Genomic DNA, 23,249 nt, shown 5'->3' on the forward strand with positions numbered 1-23,249 from the left:
GCTTTCACCCTCAACGCTGAAAAGTCACATACGTAATTATACTTTTACATGTGGCAGATGTGTAGTCATATCCTTTCATGCTGGTTATTTTTGCTCCACGTTGAGTGTACAGCTAAATAAAGTAGAAACAGATATAAATTAGGCCCACAGAAACAAGAGGACAGAACTTTTCTCACCTTACTTGGAAAACTCACTTCCTATCACTTTTTTTATTATTTCTCAGCCTCTTTTTAATTACAGCCCTCAAGACGAGTAGCAATAACACAAAGTACCTCGTTTACCAGACCCAATCTAAAACAATGGCTTAAAGCAAAGGTGACTACATTTAAATTGTGGATAAATGTATAGTGTATCCATCTGTTTCAACAAGAATGCTCACACTCAAAAACATGGGTAAGTAAATAAATGTGAGGTTGTTGACATTTTCTTCAAACTGCTATAGCTTCCAGCAAAGACAACTCATAACTGATTTTCAAAAGCAGGTTTGCAAGTAACCCCTTCTGTGTTTCATACATGCAGCTCAAGTTATAGCTGCCTTTCTCATTGACTATTAAGAAACAGAGGGGAAAAAACAGATATTTTTTTTCCCCATTACCAATGAAATCATAGATAATAGGGCAGAACCTCCAGTGAGCTGAGACAGGCACTGACACAAGGTTTTCGGTCTGATGAAAATTGTAGCAAGAAAAGGAAAAGATCCTCGAGGCTTGACTTTTCCTTTTCTCATCATTCCCATCAGTCTTCTACAGGACTTTCTACACAGCTACCCATCCAAGCAGGACTAGGGCACAGTTTGTACAAAAGAAGTAACAGCAACCAAGTTGCCAGAGTGAGGTAGGAAATCTGGGCTTATCTTTCTTTCCAAAACTTCTTCCCCTTGGGAAGGTCTTAGCTCTAAGCTTCTGAATTTCTCCATTTCTTTTTTTAACATACTGATTTATTCTGAAATATTTAAGAGTGTGTAGGGAAACAATTTGTGAATGCAGTTAGTGTGACATATCCAGATTTCATAAATCAATCTGTGAAACCAAAGAAAGCTGGTCCACTGGTTCTACAAGAACATAAATTCTGGGTTTAAATCCCTGTTCTGCCATAGTCCTTTGCTCTGGAACTCATCCCTTCAACTCTGTATTCTGGAACCCTGTTTATGGGGCAGGATAACGACATTTCAGGCAGGAACAGTGTGAAAATATATATGTTAATGACCTGAGATACTCAGGTATGATGGTAATAGGTTAAGTCAATGCCATAATTGGAAAGGTAGACAGCTGGGAATGAAATGATCCTGTTGTGATTAATTACATGACATGGACACAAGAAAAGCCCAATCTCACAGTTCTTTGCAAACAAATCTCCCAATGAGAGAAAAAAAAAAACCACACACACATCAAATCAAAGCATTGCTTTCACCTCTGTAGTTGCTCTTTCAGAATTACCACACTCCACAGGCCAACAAAAAAAAGCCAGATTATTTTGCTTTTTCCAAAATAACCTCTGCCAAAGCTCTGACAAATTTGCACTGTGCATTTGGGCCTGCCTTTCAGTTTTGCTTAAAAGAAAAAAGAAAAAAAACAGCAAAACTGACATTTACAATAAAATGCCTTTGCTACTACAGAGCCAAGTCAGAATGGAACATTACATCTACTCCACTGCCCTCCACCAGAGAAGTGTGTTGACCAAGATACCACGATAACAGCACTTAACAAGAGACCAAAAGGTTTCTCTGGAGAGTCTGAACATCTGCGTCAAAACAAACTCCCCTTGCCCACCCCTTGTTTCTCCACCTGAGCATTAATCCCCAACTCCTCCACAGAACAGCGGCTTTTTGCTCCCATGGATAAGGATTTGATCCAGCATTTTTAAGTCTTCCCCAGCCATCTCCAACCACCCAAAGCCAGTCGTCTGTCAGCATGCCCGTTCATCACTTGCTGTTTCACCTGTGTGAGCAACCCTGGCACTGCCTAAATGGATGAGAGTTTCCCAACATCATGTGGAACTTGCTCTTTGCATGTTGCCACTTGTCTGTCCGTCCATCTGCTTTCATCTCCCATATGGAGCCATCTTTGCTACCTCATATATACATTTGAATTCCTCTGTTCCTTGTGCATTTGTCTCATTTTCTGTTGTGTTTCTGTCTGAAAAGTAGCCCTGGCTACTTTTCCAAGTACAGATTGTAACGTGGTATCCACTGCTATGTGAGGACACACTAGTTAGACTGCAGAGAGAGAACATCAGTTTTCTCTAAAAAGAAGAATTCAGAAAAAAAGGCTTTTATTTTTTTTTTCCACTTGGTCCATTCATTAATAGAAAAAAAGCATCATGTGCAGTTAGAGAAGAAGGGCTTTGTGTGGGGAAAAGAAGAAAAAGACAGTGACTTGAGGTATGAAGGATTGTTTTTCTGTTTCAGAAGCCTGTGCACTTACCTGTTATAACTATGAAGAAGATCAAAAAACATCATGTCTGTTGTGTTGACAAACTTGCACTGGACAGGCATAAACTCTCCATCTGCTGAGCACTGTGGCGGGCTCTTCTCCCCAAACCCGTGCAGAATGCGACGGTCTCGGATCTCACAGTTCCCCGGACCTAATGGGAAACAAAGGTAATGTTTATTGTGTTTTAACATCCCACAAACAGCTGAATAGCCACCCCATGGTCTGAAGAGGGGTTAGATTCATTACACTGAACGTAGGCACCTAGGTGCCTCTTGTCTTTATGAGGAGCAGGGACTTGGACCCTGTGATCCTTATGGGTCCCTTTAAACTTCAGATATTCTATGAGTCTATGAAACAAGGACTTGAATGTACCAGTTAAGCACCTATACTTCTATAGGATAAGTGTAGGCTGCAGTGTCCAGGCTCCTGATCTGCCACCACATTTAAATTATTCACACCAAACCTTTCAAACTTACAAACCCCACGGTTTTGTTAAATATTACTTACACCGCGTTGGCTTTCCTCTCTGCCTGGTACCATAAATCTCCATTCCTTCTGGATCCACGCACCAGCACTGGCCCAGCTTTGTGTCACACTGCACCACATCAAAAGCCCCTGAATCCAGGCACTGAGGGATGTAGGAGATGCTGCTGCTGTTGATGTATCGACTCAGCAAGACCCTCTGTTTTTGCAGCTGGCAAAAGGATAAGCCTGTAATAGCAGAAAGGGGTACCGTTAGACAAAGGTAATTGTTGGGCATTGAATCATTTATTAAGGCAACATCTGAGTTTTCTCAGAGCTGCAAATTCTGATTCTGCCACCCAGGTGGCATGAGGACATTGATGGACTTGAGGCTGTGAAAATTGGTATAGAGAAATCCACCACAAATGGGGTTGAAGTCCTCCAACTCAAAAGACAATACACTAAGTTGATCTTTCTTTCATGATTTACATTACGGTGACCTTCGTAAACACAGCCCATCCAGGTGTATCACATGTCTGTGACCAGCCCTGAAGAAACTGCAGAACTTCCACCAGAAAGACTCAGCAAATTACAATAAACTAGAGTCCATCTAAGACTTGATTTGATTTCAGCAGTTCATAAGCACATTTAAATGGTTCTTTACCCAATCTGAACAGAACCAGAAACTTGTAACTTACAAGACATGGGATATCCATTCTGTTTGCTGCCAGGTACCTCAATGCCATTGACATCCACACACCAACAGGAAAGACCGTTCCTACTGCACTGAACCGTCCTGAAGGAGATCACAAGTATTTTATTTTCTCAGTGACAGTGTTCTCAGTCAGTACAGGACATAGACAAAAACATAAAGCAAGCCAAACAAGTTCAAGTACTTTAAATAATGGAATCATAAAGGGCTGTGTTTCTGGTGAGACTACCTGATGGGAGCTCTTAATTCTAGCAATTCTCAGAAGTCTTCAGGAATTGCAGATAAGTGACTTTAAGTCATTCAAGAAGCAAGTAGGTTGGACAGAATCCTAATTCTAAGTATTTGAGATTCACCACACATTTTGAGACATTTTCTAAGTTAAATCTAGAATGGTCAAGGTCTCCACCCTAGGTAATGACAGTAAGAAAATAGCAGATAACATGACAATCTGTACTTCCCCTCAGCATTAACTCATTAACTTCTTCCATCTTCAAGCAACATGCTGCTCTCTAAATCACTGTTCTCCATGTGCTTTTTATTTCCTTTAAGACCTTTAGAAGGAAATCTAACTGTCCAACTGTGCCACTTATAGCAGGGTGGATAACTTCGCCAAGTCAACTTGGCTCAGCTGTGCCATCTAGCACACTAATCACAGACCATGCACCCATGAGCATGAGTAGGAAGATAACAATTCACAATAACCTGCACCAAGTATTTAACATACAAATAATGCCGCTAGGATTTGCCTATTAATCTTAGATTGACCTCTTAACCCAGGGATTATTTCCAGCAACAGCGGACTCATTCAGGAGAGGCTGGATCTGCACCATGGCTCAATAAAGTCATTTCAAGTCTCCTGCACCCCTCACCCTCCAGTCCACTGACACAGCGGCTCTTCAAAACAGAGGCTAAAGCTTTCATTAGTAATGAAAGGTCACGTTGTATAGAACAGCCAAATAATAGCAGGGACGAATTACCTGAACTGGCCATCTTCTGAGCACTGAGGAACATAGGTATCTCCTCTTGAAAAAGCCTTTTCCCTCTGAAGTTCGCATGGACGCAATGGTTGGGAATCTGTCTGGTATTCTGAAAGCAGCAAGAAAGCAAACGCCTAAGGGTGGTTTCCCCACAAGCCTGTTCTTATCAAAACCCTGTTAGTACCAGCCCTGTGTGGTGGCAGCCCCAGGTTCATGGGCCCTCCTTGCTTGTCTCCCCATTGCTCATTTTGTACATTTCTGCATGGGACAGCACAGGGAGGTACTGAAAAATCTTGCTGGTTTGTTGTCTGCTGCAGGATACACACATGACGGAGATGCTCATGAACCCTTTTCCCAGGCCTGTATTTAAGTAGTCTCAGCTCTGTTAACCACTTCAGCTCTAGCTATCATTTTCTGGTACCTGGAATACTTTAATTACTCAGAGTTAGTTGTGCCTATCACCGCAAAACAGCCCTTTGCCATAACTACATACATCACTGTTATTGTTTCTGAGTATTTATTCTTTATTGAAGCTAAGTCACTCACTATTCCACCAAAAGGAAAGGTATTTCTTCTTAACCTCATGAAAGACCTGAAAAGAATCAATGTCTAGCAGTTATCATCAGACTAATTCATTTTAGAAGTACGTCTCAAATTTTACAGGGCAAGTGATCAACTACTGAAGCCCTCAAGTCAACTTCAAAACCACATTTAGATGCTGTTTGAGGAGAATGATGAAATTCAGTAGGGTGTGGGGTTTTTTTACAGAACAGATTAGTTGATTGGACACTTTCCCCACCCTCAAAATCCATTGAATGCCATGCTCTTAATTCCATTGACTAGTTCTATAAAATACAGTGAACAAACAAAACCATAGCTACAGCAATTTAGACCAAAAGTTCATTTAATCCAGTATTTGGTCTGAGCGTGACCACACATGGTAACGCAAATACATCATAAGTATTCTGAACACTTTTCAGCCCCCAACAATTTGCAGCTCAGGGACTTCTTTAACCACAGATGGTTCCTGTGCACCTATGACCTCTCAATCACTTCTGTTTCTGCGAGTTTTCACTGTGTCACCTTAAGCCAACATGAAAATTTTTACGAGACTGTAAAAGGATTTCAGGTGAGCTGACTGATACATCCACATGTAGGCAGACTCACCATTTTCATCTCAAATGCGACTCCGAGCCAGTTGCTCTGGAATGTGTGGGTGTCTCTGTGCACAGTGCTAGAGGGGGGCTCGTAAGACATCTGAGTTAAGAGATTAAGTCAGTGATTCAAATTGCTTGTTGTGCAGGGCTGTCAAACTCAGACCAAAGAACTGGGGATGACAGACTATTTGGTATCTTAAGGTTCAAGCCTAAATTAGATCATTGCACGTACAAGTAGAAGATATAACCTTAGGACATTCACTTCCCTGCAGCACCACCTTTTCTTACCCAAGTTCCTTCTCTAGCCCAGCCTACTCTTCCAGAAAACATCTTTTTCCACCCAAAACCCAGGTGCACTGAACTCGGACAACCCTGACCATTTCAAGATCCTTACAGCTTAGCATACAACCTGGAGCCTGTACACAGCTTGCACAACACACAATAACTAGCCAAGTCTGTAGCGTGCAAGATTCAAGATCATGACACACTTCATCAGAATAATACACAGAGCAGCACAAAGGTCACAGGAGCACAGTTACTACTGGACACAGGCAAAGAAAAAGAACAACCGTACTTACCAAATATATTGGCTGCTGCTGTGCTAATAAAGCAGCAAAGAAGGGTGCAAAACGGGATGGAGCCCGTCTTGCGATGGGAGAGCTCCATCCCCTTTTGTCAGTGAGGCTGCCCAGCACACCCTGGTAGCCCTCACCTGCCTTTTTGTAGCAACCGTCGCACAGATGGGTTCACTTACGCGCTGGTAGACTGGCCATGAAATTGGGCAAGTGACGCATACGACGCTTCTGAGAAAACCACAAGAGGCCCATTCACCTGGAACCGCCCTCGTGGTTCTCCTCAGCCAGTTCTCATCCCTGCTCCAGGGAGCACTACCCAGCCTGCTCATCGGAGAGGAGAACAAGTGGCAGCAGGCACAGGGGGTGGCAGAGGGGACTTAGTTTAACCAACACGCAAATCAAGCACATTGACACGGTGCTGGCCAGAGCTCGGACTCTCGCCTGCAGTGTGGTGCAACCAGGCTTTGTGTTTTGTATTAGCAGTACCTTTTTGCATCTGTTTCTAGAGAGCCTAGCCTGCTGGAGGGACAGACAAGAGTTAGGCCTCCAAGTAGCACTAGGAGTAAATACAATGCATAATGTGGTTGTTTATTAAGTGAAAAAAGAGTCAGTGGAGCTGCATCCATTCCATTGAAGGGAACTGAGGGTCAGAGCCAAATGCACTCGACCTTTTGCTTTTACTCCCACTTGCACCACACATTTTAATACAGACAAATATCTGATGGGAAGCAGTATAGCTTCTTGGGCTTCATCCTCCAAGCATAAGATCAGTATGACTATTAAGCATGTTATCAAGGTTCATAGTACTAATTACATGCAGGACCCTCAACCTAAAACATACCAGAAATATTATTTCGTTGGTTCCAGAGTATCAGTTCTTACTTGTCCACCTCTTGTGATTGTTACTCAGCACTTACTTGCACCCGGAATTATGAGAACTCACTGTCACAAAAGCAGAGGTGGTTGAACAAATGGGCCCAGAATAATTACCTAAATGATAACAGAAGCACACATCTGAGGCAGGACTTAAGCTGATTTCAAGAAAAAGTGACAGCAGCACTTTGCAACTCATGGGTGCTACACAGTCTAGAAAAAATTCTACTGATACTGTCTTACAGACCAAGATTGTACCAACAGCGATCCAAGCATCCCTCAGTGTGGGCTGTAGGTCACCGTAGTGCTATGGCGTATGATACATATGGTAAAAATGAGCTCAAAGAGCAATACAAGGTTGCTTTAGCATTACTAGTCTTTTTTAAATGAGCGAGACTATATCTGGACTTTACTTTCAAGCAATCTGCTGCGGACTTGAGGAAAGTCAATGGCCCACAGAAAGATAAAGCTGGGAAAAGATGAAGAATGTGTACAGTGTAGAGGACAGACCAAAAAAGGCAACCTTCAGAGGCACGAAGAGGAAAAATCCTGTAACATCCCTTATTAAGCAGGCACAGAAAGAAAATGAATTTCTGGATTGACATAGCATTTGTAAGGAAACATACTCGCAGAGCAAAGGAATCCGACTAAACAAAGAATAACCAGCATTAGCACTAGGGTTGCTGTATTAGGAAGGATGAAAAGTTTGACCATGACACATATTTCTGACTCAAGCATGCTTCAGGAGCCCCAGATTTGTGCCAGATCCTCAGTGTGGTGTGGAGTTAGAAGAGAGCAACAAGAGACAGCCCAGCCCGGTGCCCAGGGCTCTCTGGGGGCAGCAGGATCAGTGCTTACAAGGACAATGACACTTCCAAGCCACTGAGACACATATCCAGAGCGTGTGCTGTGGGGTGCAGGTGAGACTGACTTAGTCTCATTTTCCAAAGTTGTTAGAAAAGTGTCATTCAGATTCCTTGCACAGCAAACGGGGAGAGAAGCAAGCTCATTAAGGTTGCTATTCACTTTCCTTCTTTATTCTTTGCTACTATTAGTAGCTGGTAACAGAGTAAGGCAGACAGGAATGAAAGCACTATAACTAACAAGCACAAATCTGTAATATCTACATAGCGCTGATGGCCAAGATTACTTCATCTCCTTCATAAACACTCAGAAAGCAACCTCTGAACTATGCAAGTTGGGAAGAACAGCCAAGTCTTAAAAGTCTCTTAAGAAACAAAGTGAGAAAGTGAGTTTCGGCAGTTGGCATCGCTTCAACCACTTCTAGATGTACGTCAAACCAAGATGGGCATCTTGGTACACACAAGTTCAATGGGATGCAATAGCCCGTGGATTAAAAAGAAAAAAAATAAATTAGTAGTTTACAGAGCAATATGTGCAATCCACCTTAGTCAAGAGAAAAAAAAGGCACTTGTCCTCCATGGCTGGTCAAACGCAAATCAAGAAAAGCTTCACTGCATAACTTTCAGTGAAGGGAAAACTGAATTACCCTCTACTTTTAGTACCTGAGAAAAGTTGGAAGCATATCTTAAATTAGCTTATCAATGAAAGTGAGAAAAGGACTAAGCAGAAAAGGTCCCTGTGACCAATATGGCCTTAAAATTAACATTTCAAAATCATTGCTCTAGCGCTGGAAATGAGGGTTTTATTTGTTGTATGCACTGGCAAAAAGCTACTCAATGTAGACCATAATTGTAGGGGGAAAGAAAAACGCCAGTGTGATGAAACATTGAAATCACAAACCTCAAGAAGGAAGCAAACCATTTATTCACGTTCCAGTTTTGCATACACTTTCTTAGCAGAAAAGACTTTGTGCAACTGTATTTTTTACATATCGAAAAGCCCAACAGTTCCTGTATATAAATACGTAAAATTCTATACCCACAGAAAAGTTGCTCTCACCCAAATAAAACTCGAATCTGAGAAGTCAAACTTAGTTTAAGAAACGACCCTGAAGGAGCCTCCTACATGAGGTAGCAAATTGGAAGGAAGAATTTTAAGAACAGAAAACATTGTCAAATTAGGCCCGTATCAATGAGTTCATTTATTGTTTAAATAATAAACTGCTTTTCTGTGTTAAATAAATCACTAATATTGGACAATCCTCTCGCACTTTGTAAGAAAACTATGTAAAAGTATAGACTAACACCATTTGTTAGTAACGCCACATTTACAGATAGAGAACTGTTTTACATTTGGTACCTTTCTTCTGAAGCAAGAGACATCTCAGTCTTCACATGATTTTGGCACAGACAAATATAACAAGACCTTGTGAAGCCCTTATAATCTCTATCATCTCCGATTAAATTTTCAGTTCTCATTCGATGCAAAATTAAAAGATGACAAGGAAAAAAGCATAGCTCTACCAGCCAATACAAGTTTCAGTCGCTTCATGCATGACGTTCTTCAGATTGAAAGAATGATGAAATTCCAGTAACTTCTGTACTAAACTTGGCTAGATCAGAAGGGTGGGCAGAGGACTTCTCAACTTTTTGTATTACAATTCACCAGCTAGCAGAGTGCCTTTGGTGACAAAAGAACCTAAATAAGCTCACATAAGAACATTTGAATTTGCCTTCGTCCCTGCAGAAATGAACCACTTCTAGGACAGGTAAAATGTTTTTTCTCCCTTATCTATTACAGGTAACTTTTTCTCCTTCTAACACTACCACAGTGATGCAAGGTAGAAAAATATTTCTTTCTCATTACATCTGAGATGCAGATTGTTTTGAAACCCCAAATAGAAGTCAGTTCTGCAACCTGTAGTGGTGCAAAGGATAAATTTGCATACTGAATCAATTCAGTGTTTGACGAAAGCAAGCTAATGCACTGTGAAAAGGTACTGCTGCTCACACAAGGACAGCAGCAGGGTGCCACGCTCCTGGTGTCGGCAGGACAAAACTACTTTTGGTCTGTTCAATAATGCAATACTTAACCTTCTCGGAACTGAAGGCCACAGCGTAGGGCTAACAGAGTCAGAAAGCAAGTTCAAGGACAAACACAACTCCTTCAGCCACACAACAAAGCTGTGGAATTCAGTATGCTGCCTGATGTTGTGGAGAGAAATGAATGAAAAAAGATTGATTGAACTCGTGGACAGCTGTCAGTGATTGATAAAACTGACGGTCTTCATAAAGATTTAGGTAAAGGAAACCTCAATTTACCAAAGTGAAAGATACATTAAGGGAAAAACCAATCTGTACAGATCTTTTATAGTCAGTATGTTTCTACAGATGCCAACACTGCGTTTCTACTGAAGACAAGACACTGGGCTGGCTAGGTATTTGGTCTGACTCAGGAAACCTATTCTTTAATAAGCTTTCTAATTAGAAAAATGTTTCAGTGTATTACTCCAAGATCTGAATTTGAACTTGTATCTTAAATTTGAGAGATTGCTTTGAGATTGTCCCTTCAAGTAATGATTAAAATACCTGATTCAGAATAAAACTGAAATGTTACATGTTTACAATCATATCGATTCTTGCTGTGAACAGAACGATTTCTCTCTATCAGGAACTCATTGAGATTCTGTCCAATTTCATTCATCTGCTGCTTATGGTTTTTGTTCTGGTCCATGGGGTGTCTAGAACTTTCTTAACGTTGTTTGCTTATTTGTTTTCTATTACAGTAAAGTCCTGAACAACAGCTTGTAGACAATATAAAATAATACCACTAAAAGCAAATGGAAGTTATTTTGCAATGACATCGTACAAAGGCACAAAATTAGAAACACCCTTAGAAGGCAGCCAGCTGCCCACAAAAAGAGATGCCATCACCACCAACCCATTGTTCAAAGACATCATTTTTTAAGAACCAAGTGCGTTGCAAAACTCAAACCCTGAAATTGTTTAAAACACCAAAGCAGATAAGGAATGGAAAATTCTTCTGAACACTTTGCCACACAGTAAGCGATTCAGTACTGTACATTATTTACTAAATGCGACATTTGCCTACAGGCTAAAATACAGAAGATTCCCTAAAGCTTTGCAATGTAAACAAATAAATGAGTATCAATGACTGTATTTAACTTATTGACTACAGGCTAAAAATGCAGTTGAAGATTCCCTTATGCTTTACAACGTACCCAAGCACTCACTAGCTCACCAAATAAAAAAATCCACCAAATGGGAGCCCAGGCACATAACAATCTCAACAGACTTTTATTGTATTAGAATGCAGTCAACATTATTGCTATTATAAAAAACAAATCACAGAAGTTTTTTTGCTTCTCTCACAGAAGATTCAATAGTGCACTGCTGCCTCTCTCAGAGTGTTTAGTGACAATACACTGACACACGTGGCTACAGCTGAACAGAGGTGGCTCTGGCCAGTTTTAGAGAAAGGAAGGCTGCTCTTCGAGGTGACTAGCAATTGAACTAGCTTTACTTATTCATTCCATAGAATAAGGCTGGCTCATCTACTGCTCACACACAGGCCCGGTGTGTATAGAAAGGGAAATTCACTCCTGAATGATTTTTCATGCTATGTGGTCTCCCAATTTTTTATTTCAGTTTTTCAGGCTGTTGCATAATGGCTTCCAAATGCACAATCTGCTCTCTGTGCAGTGTATTTTCACCATCATTACATGCTCCGTATTTATTTTCCATATATAAACAGATATACACATAGTGTATAACACTTATTGCTAAAGTCAGACCCCCACACCCAGTGCCCAAGACATAACATAGTATAATAAAAACCATTACCAAAGTATTTCAAACATACTCTGTAAAATGATCACCTGAAAGGTATATGGACTCAGTAGAACAGGAAAAAAAAAAGCGTCAGCTAATAAAACGTGAGAATAGCAATGGGCATTTTGAAAGTGATTAAGTCTCACCTTAATAAGCACTCCAAAATTAAGAGGCATGTACTGTAACATTTTTAAGCTGTGCAGAGAAAACCTACACTTCCAGTGTTCTAAACCGACATGGCAAAGCTGGGCCCTGCTTGCAAATGAATTGCATCATTGCACGCACCCCCCCTCACACATCAGCGCCTCCATGTAATTACTAACAGGGCAAGGTAGTCAAGATGGTTCGATTGCACAACTTCTTGTTAGGAAGCCCCTGTCTGTGGAGTACTTCTCACCCCCTACTTTCACTCTTGATTTTTACAGCAAGCTCCAGTTCAGTTCAGGATCTGTTTTGTGTCTTATAAAATTCCAGTGAAGCAGAGTAATTGGTTTCCCTTCACATAAAAAGGAAAAAAATACTCTGATTTGCAAGCATCAAAATACTTTTATGATTTTACTCTGATGTTCGAGTGACCCCTTTACATCCCGGCCTTCGGTCTGGTAAGGAATGCTGGAGCCCAGCAGTGCCAGAGGGGTTTTGCTGTAATGTTTGTTGAAGTCTAGTTAAGTTAGAAGTCAGATGTGAGCAGAGGGAGACCGCCACTTGCACAAGATCAGAAGAGGCTTGCTAAAGGAAGGCAGTAAAAAACATCTGAAGATTTTCATCATGGTACACACACTCCAACTATACAGGACACACTGGAGGCTGAGGACAGACGAGCAGAGAACTTTCCCTGCAACTGCCTCCCACAGCAGCCAGAAAGAACTGGGAACAAGAACAGAGGAGTGAAACCCTCCAGGCATCACAGAAGAAGCCAGAGTGCAGAAAACTGAAGAACAAAAGGAGAAACAGATGCAAGCTACAGAACAAACAGATGAGGAGCACATGTTGAAGCTCAAGAGACAAAATTAAGAGAGACAGGTGAATGCCAGCCATAGAGGAGGCCTGCATCCATAGAAAAAGTTTCAGCTCTTTGCCACTCTACCAGAAAATCGCAACCCATCTTCTTCAACCATTTTAAAGAGCACAGCAGGCTTCTCTATCACTGTAAATCGCTCCATAGCTGAACAGAGATCTATGCATCTAAGGCCAGAATATCCAAAATGTGGGCACTACTTAACCTACAGCTACCCAAGAGAAGTGCCTTCCAACCCGTTCCCTGCCGTACGACTTGAAGCACCTCCACTTTGTAACCGAGACAGCCCTACCACGTGTTACCCGATCACGTCACCAAGACTATGTTTTGTTTATGACTGCAATACTGACATCCTTCAGCCATCACTGTGACTGAAAACACAGATTTCATGACGTAGATGCCTATGGTACGGTCACAGGAAGGAGGCAGCTTCGGAACAGATCACTCTCGTACCTCCAAGAAAGAACAAACAACCCTCGGACAAAATGTTGGGCAGGTAAAGTCTCCACAAGTTTGCCATTTAGCCTTGTGAAATCGCAAGAGGCTTCTGTACAGTGGCATTTCGCTTTTGTTTATTACTATTAAGAATTCAAGTTAAAAGAAGGCTGCAAATTTTTTAAAAAGTTACCTTTCTGAGCACCTATATCAAACCCAGTCCTCACACAGCCTCCTCACAGCACAAGGAATCGCAACTCACACCCCGATAAATGACGCTGCCAACAGACTGCGTGTAGATCCCTTGCTTATTTAGACGAAGCAGGAAGACAGATGGAAAATGATGCCTACAGGAAAAAAAGATTCTCTCGATAAGGCTAATGAGAAGAAATACTGGTCTGAGTTGGATCACATTGGGTTTGACTGGCACATGAGCAAAGCAATCAACCGGAGGTTACATTCTGTGCAAAACACTTGGCATTTTTATGGCACTTGACTTGTAAGTGTTTAAAGAAAAAAAAAATCAAAAGCTTCCCAAACGTTTGAATACTTGAGAAACTGGGGCCAAAACTCATGTTTACATTAGACTAACATCACAATCTGAGAAAGCAACTTCAGACAAATTTGTAAAGCATTCAAGCAATACACACGATATCATAGCACTGTCCGTAAGGACACTGAGACTGTATTTCTTAGAAGATATGAAAGCTTGCAGGAATTTTTAGAATCCGTGACTACACAAGAAATGAAGATAAAAAAATAGTGAAGAGATTGTTTTTGTAAGCACGATTCATCCTGAATAAGGCAGGATCCTGAGGGATAAAATTCCACACTCATGTAAATTTAGAGACCATTTCATATACAAACAAAGACAAGTTAAAGCTGCAAGGGCAACTAACTTTGACCTTACGATCTCCTTTTCAGGATACCGCTCCTCCATCTGTGCACCAAGAATGAAACCTCCATCCTCCCACCTGGAATCTCTGCCCACCTTCAGTAACATTTACAATTATATTACAGCACACGCATGCACACACATTGCATAATATTGCTACAGTGTATGCTGTATAAATTATGTAAATACACTCCACTTTGTTTCAAAGTAATTCACCTGGATTTACACTTCTCATACAGTACACACAGTACCACATTCAAGGATATGCAGCAAGTGATTAATAAATTAAAGCCCCACATATCCAAAACAAAGTAGGTCACTCAACTACTCATATTGTTTGAAGCACTTACTTAAGCACCCAACTATATAACACAGAGTATTTTATTTATTAACAGTTGCTATAAAAATGTCAACAACTCCTCAGCTCCTGTGTTTTCTGCATCATGAAGTTGCCAATCATGATTCCGTAATTAACTTCCATGTTACCATGCAGCTCTGCAATGTCTCCTACAGGCCTGATATAGCAAGACTTTTTAAATAGCAGCCACTCTGTAACGGGGCTTTACACGTTGCTTTGGACGTCATGAGCGATAACTCACTTCAGATACGATAGACAGATGGGAAACGCCAGGGCACCTTTATTTTAGCAATGAACCAGCCATGCTACTTTCTTTCTCAGTAATAGTTGCACTGGTTGCAAAGTCTTTACCAGATAAACCATCTTTGGCACATTTTTCAATTTTATGCATCCTCAAAAGGCATTCCAAGATTTGAGATGGTCTGTGCATTATAACAATCACATTTTTTTATATATATTTTTACGTAGATCAGGAAGAAAAGTGGAAAGTGTAGAGTATGCAGAATAGTTTTAATAAACAGTTTTACATACAGTACCTTACATATAGAACAGTGTGTTTGCAAATTTAAATAATTTTTGAATGTACAGTGGCTTGTACTCTTTATCAAAAGGTAAATTCAAGTTTACTGTCTATCGGTTCTAAAATGCATTTATACAGATAACTAGAACTGATAAACAGATGTGAGGCATAAAATGTTCAAGTAACTTAATGTCATCAGTTAAATAGCCTCCTTTTAACAGTCATATTTTACAAATTTCAAAACCTGTACATACATTATTTTCAATTTTAGAAACTGCTTGTTAAAAGGTAACATTTCATGTTAACCACCAGTTCTTATAGTTTATTGTAATAAAACTAGGTATGTGTAGATATAAATGTATATAGTATGTATATATGTACATGTGTATCTATACACATATACATACACATACAAATATGTATGTAGCACTGGGTACAGCGGCAACTTTAAGCACAGGGAAAGTCCTGGGCTCAAAAATCCAGCAAGAGCTAACACAGCAAGTAGGTTGCCTTTGGTTTTATGATATTTCATTCACTGAAGCTGAAAGATTTTATAAAAACACCTTGGATACTTGAGATATTTATTCTAGTGGTTTAGTATATTCACAGCCACAGACAGTTTTGCTGCTCTTGTCACTCCTCATCCCAGCTGAGGATGGTAAAGTTTCAGAGGGCCAACACCAGAACTGAGCTACCCAGGACAAAAATTGTACCTTGAATTCTGAATACTGCAATAGAACATAAAAAAATATAAACTAGATACAATTTTGGATGGATTGCTGGCACTGAGTAGGACTTTGGAAAAAACCTTCATGTAAGTCAATCAAACTCTCATCCCAGTGGTTTTATTATTTGGCACATCTGACCACTATTTGCCACTTATGTTTTAAAGGAGTGTAAGGGTGCTGTAATAAGGATTTCTATTTAAAAAAATATTTTTAAAAGGAGACCATGATAAGTAATTTCTTTCAAAAACCAAAGCTAGTATGTTTGTTTTCCTGAACATTCATGAGAGAAGGAAATAACCTTAAAACTTCCCTTGTAGAGAGGATACAGCTCTCTCTGTGCCTATCTTTCACTAGCAAGACAAGAGGAATTCATTAAAAAAGTTCCCAAGAATTTTTAGTCAGCTGAATTCTGCTAACTCAAGATTTTTTGCCAAAGGTTTCAAAACAGTAGCATTGTTCTTCATAGAGTTTTTGTTTGTTCAGCTTTCTTCTATGTGGGGATTTTCTTGTTTACCATGTTAAAATCCTATCAACACTTCTCAGTATGTGATATACTACATTTTGAAGTTTGGACACTGAACATTCAGATTTTCAATGTAATAGATTCCTTAATATAAATTTCCTCTCCTCTCTTCTAAAGCTTCAGGCTATTAATGTAATCAGCAAAGAACCAGATAAATGCTCAGCTTTTTTGCTGTCTTCCTGTCCGTCTTGTGGCTAGTAAGAAAATTCACTGTAAAGAACCTATTTTTATTTCTTTATTCTTCCTTTTGTCATACAGAGCAAAGTGTTGCTATTTGCTGTACTTTCCCCATGTCAATTAAGAGCTGTTTGATACGTCGCTTGAGCTGAGGCAATCTTGCCAGAGGATCTGGTGGTTCCAGTTCTCCAGTGAAATCAAGCCAGCTTTCTAAAACTACAGAAGGAAAAGGAAGAAGCGATTAGAGTAAGTCTTCAAGAAACAGTTTTCAAAAATTAAACTTTTCTTTCTTACTCTGTCTTTTATAAGACGGGAAAATATACTGAGGCTGTGATTTTTATTTAACATAAGAAAGTTTTATTAGGGAAACACCAACTAATTCCCCATTTCACTCAATCCAAACATATCTGATTTGATTATGACTATAAAAAGGTACCTGGGAGCAAATTATACCCTTGGCTAACAATTTACCATCTACGCATATAAAAGAAACCTCAGTTCACAACCTTTAGCTACGACAGCTCTGCAACAGAAAACACAATCCTTAAATGCAAGGCTTGCTTCTGTCACTGTAACAGGTTCCTGTTCACAAGGTCCAGATTACAGAATGGTTTGCCGATCTTCAACAAATGTTTTCAAGGAATTTCTATGCTTGCAGAGGAGGGAAAAGTGAAAAAGTTCAACCCTGTTAACCTAGAAATACCACCAGTACAAGCAGGAATACTGAAAGTAAAAACTGCAAATAGAAACAAGACAACTTTATTTGTCAGAGGTGATTAAGTATGCCTACGATTAGACCACAAGCTCCACTCATTCTTAATTTCTATGATTGGCAAGTAATATCTACTCCCACACTGTAATTTCATTCCAGTTTCCTCATGAGGCCTGATTTGCCTTCCTGCAACCAGTTACTTATTAATATATAGCAAACAAAAGTCAAAGGCAGAATGATCATTTTTTATTTTTCCTAAATTACTTGAACAATCAGGCCAAAAATACTCCAGGCATACAAAAATCCATCAACTTTATGATCTGTATCTGGACAAAAACTAGGCAAGTTATCTAGGCTTTCTGAAGTCTGCCTAATATCATAATCTTGAGCTAAATCTTCAGGGGTCCTAAGTGCTTAAGATACTTTACTGGGCATTCAAAGCTTGTGGAAGAGAGCAGGGGGGGATCAAGGATACACGTTCTGGTTATAATGTTGGGTACCCAAATTTGGATATAAATACTTTAAAAATCTATCCTCAGTGCCTCAGATCACCTTCAACACAATGGCTATGAAAGATGCTGTTACAGGTATATTAACAAGTATCTGGCAATGCAGTTACCATCAACTTCTTTTTCAATCAGGTCCATTCTGCTGGTGACTTCATTCTGTACATTCTCTATATGGGTAAGGAGATTTAGCTGCCATTGAAGATGTGTGTCCACTTGTTCTTCTGAGCCTTTTCTTTCATTACAAACAAACACAGTGTTTCCTTCAGCAGAATTCTTCTCCATAGGAGCAACAGAAAGAAAAAAATTGCCATTTAAGAGGGTTTTCTTTGTTTTGTTTACTTTTAATTTCTGGTGTTCATTCAACACTTGAGTCACATGATAAACTATGCCGGTTTAGAGCTGTGCTTCTGTCAACTTGACAACAAGTATACTCAACAACTACCAGGGCACATCAATAGACTAAACCAAACAAAAATGCAAATTCCATACAAATGGAATTTGTATACATAGCACTGGGAGAGTGAGGCAAGAGGTAAAGTTTACCAGCTCAAGCACTTTGTTTAATGCAGTAAAATAGACTGCATTTCCGTGCCGTTTTTTATAAATCGTAACTTATATCATGAAGTGCTGAACTGCATCATCAGTCCACCATCACCAAAAATGTGCAAAACCCTAAGGTTTGTTTCAAGTTTAGTCAGAGAATGAAGAAAAACTCCCTAAAATGCAGTAATATCCAAGATGTCAAAAGTCGCTAATTGCACAAATAAACTGGCCATTCTATTTGTTGATTAAGACAAAAGCCTGCTCTTCTTACTGTCACTATGGTCCCATGTAACTTTCAAGCACAAGTCTGGAATAGAATTGAACATGTTTGGGGATCATTACAAGGGCAGTAAGATACAGTTACACAAGCGTATCTGAGGAAGGTTAACTTCCTTGAAATAATTAGTGTCTTTATAGCAAGTCATAGATAATACACGAGTTCCTCATCCTCCAGCATTTCATGTTTCAGCTAATGGAAATGACCGAAGAAAGTATACCAGTTTTAAGGAGTTAAAATGTTAAATGTCTCCGTTAATTAGCAGGATTCACGGTTTCCATTTTATACCCACTATGACTTCATAACTGATGAAGTTCTTTCACTATTGATAATTCTGTTTTAGGAATTAGAATGCTGGATACATGTGCTCACACAATCTCAGTTCACGGCAAATGCTAGAACAAGGAGTGAATTCTCTTGATGACATGCTCAGCTAATTTTTTTCCATGCTACATAATAACAGACTGAACAACTTTTTTTTTTTTTTTCTTGAATTATCTCTTCCTCAAGTCAAGAATGGGAAAACCAAGAAAAGAGAGGAAGAAGAAAATAGGGAGTGACAAATTTTAAGTACTTATTAAGCAAAAAAACCACAACCACCCCAAAACAAAAACAAACAAACAAAAAAACACCTGAACCAAAACTCTTTCTTTTTAAGGCTTAATAATAAATTAAAATGACAAATCAAACTTGGACTGACCTGCTGGCAGCTTTATGAGCAAGTCCTGGAGGACAAGTATTGTAAGTACACACAATATTCATTAAAGGAGTAAAACTTATTTATCAAAGATTGATTTTAAGAGTCATAAAAGCCTCTAAACTCCCAAACCTTTCAGATAAAATCTTTCATCTCTCAAGATATCAGGTTTACCTCCACAGCATTTTCACTATTCAAAACTGTTATTAATCTTATAAAGGATATTTCCAAGAAAAAGAAGAAATGCCTTATATCTTACAATTTTCAGACCCTCTGTAAAACCACAAGAGAGGAACACCGTATTTCCTGTGCTGTATGAGGACCGAAGTCCATAATTCTAAACCCAAGATCATCATTAGGTGAAACTTTTAGATGCTCACTGCAATAAATTAGAGAAAATCTTAAAGCTAAATAACTTCATATATGATTAGCATAACCAAAGATTTTTGTTTTCTCCATATTTATTCAAATGGCTAGTACATGATTCTCGGGGGGCAAAAAGCCTAAGATCAAACCGGTCCTCCTCTAAGCTAAGAGATCGATGTAGGCAATCGGGGAGCAGTGGCAGGGGTAAGAAGAGAAGCAGAGTACACGATCCAGCTTGTGAAGAATAAATGGAAGGTCCAGATGGGGAAGGCTCATGCTTGCAGAAGCAAGTACAAGGAAACTAAATATAATTTTAAGGATGATGTCTATTCCAAAAAGGGACCTGATAACAGTCCATCTGAACTATGTTTGTAAGGGAAAAGAAGATATGTAACAGAATGCACATTAGGATAAGATGAAACAGTATGGAAAAATCAGAATATCCAAGCCTCTGCAAGATACTAGAAGGGAAGGAGAATGCAAAACCTCAACCAAAACTTTGACAAGGAGAGGTGAAGGCGGCACCTCACAGAGAAGTCAGTTCATGTAAAAACAGCACTTCTGTGTCAGTGTCATCGTGGTTTTAAGGTAAGTACAAAGAGGTTAATGGCCAAACCAAGAAGAGCTTTTCTATGCGTATTAGGTCTAGGCAGAAAGCCTTATTTCGGGTATCAAGGCTGACTACTGACAGGGTGAACAAAGGTGTCCCAAAGGAAAGAGTACTCTGACACTGCCCCAGACAGACCTCTTTCTGATTTAAAACAGAGAGCGCACCTAGCTTTTTAGATATATGCTTTAGTCTCTGTAGGAAATATTAGTTTTGTTTCACTGCTCGTATATATTTTCTTTTAATTCTGAATGTATTTATATTAATTAAAATGACAATTTAAGCTACAGTTGGAAGCGTACGTCACATGTCTGCACATCTCCTTACTATACAAACTGAATATAATCATGCAATTTGGCAGTTACTTTAACTAGAATGAGCCAAAGTATCCCATTGAGGCTATATAGCTTACATGTCACACTGTTAAACTAAAATTAGAAGAAAAAAAGACGTATCTTACTCATTTCTTTCACACCAGAAACTGTATGTCAAAAGGGGGATGAGTTGGGCGATATATTCTCACACAGTTGGTATTGTAGAAAACAGAAAGGTTTGTTTCACTTTGTTTTTTGCTCAAAGAGAACTCTTCTCTAAAACCAGACTAACAAGTTTCAGACCTTTTCCACAAAGTAATGGATTCAAACCATTAATGCAAAAATGAGAAAGAGATGTTTAAATAGGCAAATATAATCCTGACTAAAAACCTGTGAAACATTTATATTAGAAAAAATATGCAATATAAAAGACTCAAAAGAAGTTGCAGGAAGTGAAATTAGTTGGTCAATAAATCATTACTTGTGGACAGAATTCTAGATAATGCTGCTATTAAAAGAAGAGTACAATACAATAATAAACACTGTTACAAATCTCAGTTCAACAAACAACAAGCAGCATTCCCACATGTACAAAACAGAATTGAGAGAAAGAAGGAAACTTGTCCCATTTTCCTCCCCTCGCAAAAACACATGTACTTTCTGTTTCAAGACCTGCATTTTAAGCATAGGATTCCCGCCCCCCCCGTCAACACTGGACTGAGCATACACAGTTTTAGCACGGGCAATACTTTAACTATACTTGGAATTTCATTCACCAGCTGAAATCTGTATCCTTCACCTTGCAACTATCTCTGTGATCCAACTTTGCTTCTAGTGATTTCTGCTGACTTACTTGACAGAATATGTCAACTCATAACATTTACAAGACTGAATGTTTTTCCAGCTAAGAAATTTTGAAACGAAGAATGGTATTTACCTGTTCATTCATGCCATCATCTTTAAAAGAGTATTGTAAACAGTTTTTATTCTCTGTGTGAAATTCCTGATCTTCCTCAAAACTACTTGTATCTTCATCATCTGAGCTCATAGGGCCAGTGACTGCTTTGCAGTCTTGCCCAAAACTCTGTGGTTTTTGGTAACTGTGCTCACTTGTGATGTATGTTTCTTCCATCTTCTGAGGTATACTGGGTGGCTCTTTATGGTTTTGACTGTGACACGTCCTTTCAGTTGGATTACCAGCATCTGGCAAAGTCACTATTTTTTTCTCTATCCCAATAGTTACTTGCTCTTGTTCTTTTCGCATCCCTGAATAAGCCCAGAGACGAAGGTCTGGGTGATGCTTATTTCTGCAGTGAAGGGGAAGAAAAAGAGCAAGTTACAGACACCACCACTTACAGCACTGAACTATTCAGCATACACTTCTGCTAGACCACAGCTACTGATAAGCACCAGTACCAAACATGTAAGCATTCCTAGGTCACTTAATTTAGAAAAATCCAGAATTTCCCTTTAACACAAAATTGACTATTAAAAAAACCCAACAATAATCACTGCCAATAATCCCAAGATACCAGATCCACTCAAGTGCTGAACAAATAACTCCCACTGAAGCTGCAGGTATTCCACACCTTGTATTTGAATTATTTAAAGTATTCTACAAGAAAGAACTTTAATGTGAGAGAATAATACACATGGAATAATGGTAGTCTCCAATACCTAGATATATAAAAACTGAGAATAAACCCTGGACTGATACTTACTTTAATATCCCAATCTTCAACTGCAGTCCATGCAATACTTCAGTTACACCGTATACATCTGCCAGTAGGTGATGTGTTGACACAATCTTTTTGGCATTAAGATGAGAGTAGTTTTCTTTCAAAAATGATAATCCACACATGTGTCCATTGTTTAGCCAGTCTTTATCATAAAGATATTTGGCACTCCATCTCTGACCTGGGGTAAAAAATAAACAAATTGAGGGCCACAGCAGAACTGTATTTAAAACTAGAATGCTATAATTATATGCTGTACTCTCCTAAATGTCTCCTAAAATCCATGAAAGAATGACTCAAGATCTTGCTATTAATATATTAAAATCTAGTTTTCATGGATTAACAGGAAACTCTTAACACTTATTAAAACAAAAATAAACCTGATATCTCAAGGCCTCTTTAAATGGCATTTGAAATTAAAATCTAATTAGCTTTGCAATCAAAGTACAGGATATTAAGAACTGTGCTATTATCAATCTAACTGTAAAAAAATGTTTGAATTGGCATTTTATTTATGTAACTACTGCAGCTTACCTTAAAAAGAAAAAAACAAAAAAAAAATCTAAATTACCAAGAGACACGTTAGAGAGTGGATCTTACATGGACATATTCAAAACACCTAGTTTGTTTTTAAAAGACAAATATTTTGCTTCAATACCGAAGTCAATACCTATTTATTAGAAGGCAGGAGAAGGCGTCATGAACAGTAGACATTTCAGAGTTATCTGACAGCAGAGTTCTTACACTCTCCTTTGAGGTGCCTTTTAAGAGACACTACTAGACAGAATATTGATGTGAGTGGGCCTTTGCTCTCCCATGCTATGGTAACAACTACAGTCTTAACCCAACAGGCATGAAGGAGTATATTTAGCTAATGCTTCTATAGAAACTTAAAAAATATTTTAAAAAAAATAATCAAAAACCCCCAAAA

The 23,249-nt window shown here is 39.1% G+C and overlaps 2 protein-coding genes across 2 annotated transcripts in view; both read right to left on the bottom strand.

The window, feature by feature from the left end:
- The window catches only part of TG (thyroglobulin), a 164,662-nt gene extending 153,877 nt beyond the window's left edge, over nucleotides 1–10,785 (bottom strand). The window contains exons 1-5 of the mRNA XM_040586695.1: nucleotides 10,641–10,785; nucleotides 4,584–4,692; nucleotides 3,593–3,690; nucleotides 2,940–3,143; nucleotides 2,424–2,583 (exon numbers count right to left, since the gene is read on the bottom strand). Of these exons, the coding sequence (XP_040442629.1) occupies nucleotides 2,424–2,583; nucleotides 2,940–3,143; nucleotides 3,593–3,690; nucleotides 4,584–4,692; nucleotides 10,641–10,785 (716 nt within the window). The remainder of the gene's footprint in view (nucleotides 1–2,423; nucleotides 2,584–2,939; nucleotides 3,144–3,592; nucleotides 3,691–4,583; nucleotides 4,693–10,640) is intronic.
- A 565-nt stretch (nucleotides 10,786–11,350) lies between these two features.
- Nucleotides 11,351–23,249, bottom strand: part of PHF20L1 (PHD finger protein 20 like 1) — a 61,442-nt gene continuing 49,543 nt past the window's right edge. The window contains exons 19-22 of the mRNA XM_040585355.1: nucleotides 22,304–22,499; nucleotides 21,520–21,889; nucleotides 17,889–18,054; nucleotides 11,351–16,773 (exon numbers count right to left, since the gene is read on the bottom strand). Coding sequence (XP_040441289.1) covers nucleotides 16,631–16,773; nucleotides 17,889–18,054; nucleotides 21,520–21,889; nucleotides 22,304–22,499 — 875 coding nt within the window. The 3' untranslated portion in view covers nucleotides 11,351–16,630. The remainder of the gene's footprint in view (nucleotides 16,774–17,888; nucleotides 18,055–21,519; nucleotides 21,890–22,303; nucleotides 22,500–23,249) is intronic.

Source organism: Falco naumanni, chromosome 3 (assembly GCF_017639655.2).
Source record: "Falco naumanni isolate bFalNau1 chromosome 3, bFalNau1.pat, whole genome shotgun sequence".
Classification (NCBI taxonomy): Eukaryota; Metazoa; Chordata; class Aves; order Falconiformes; family Falconidae; genus Falco; species Falco naumanni.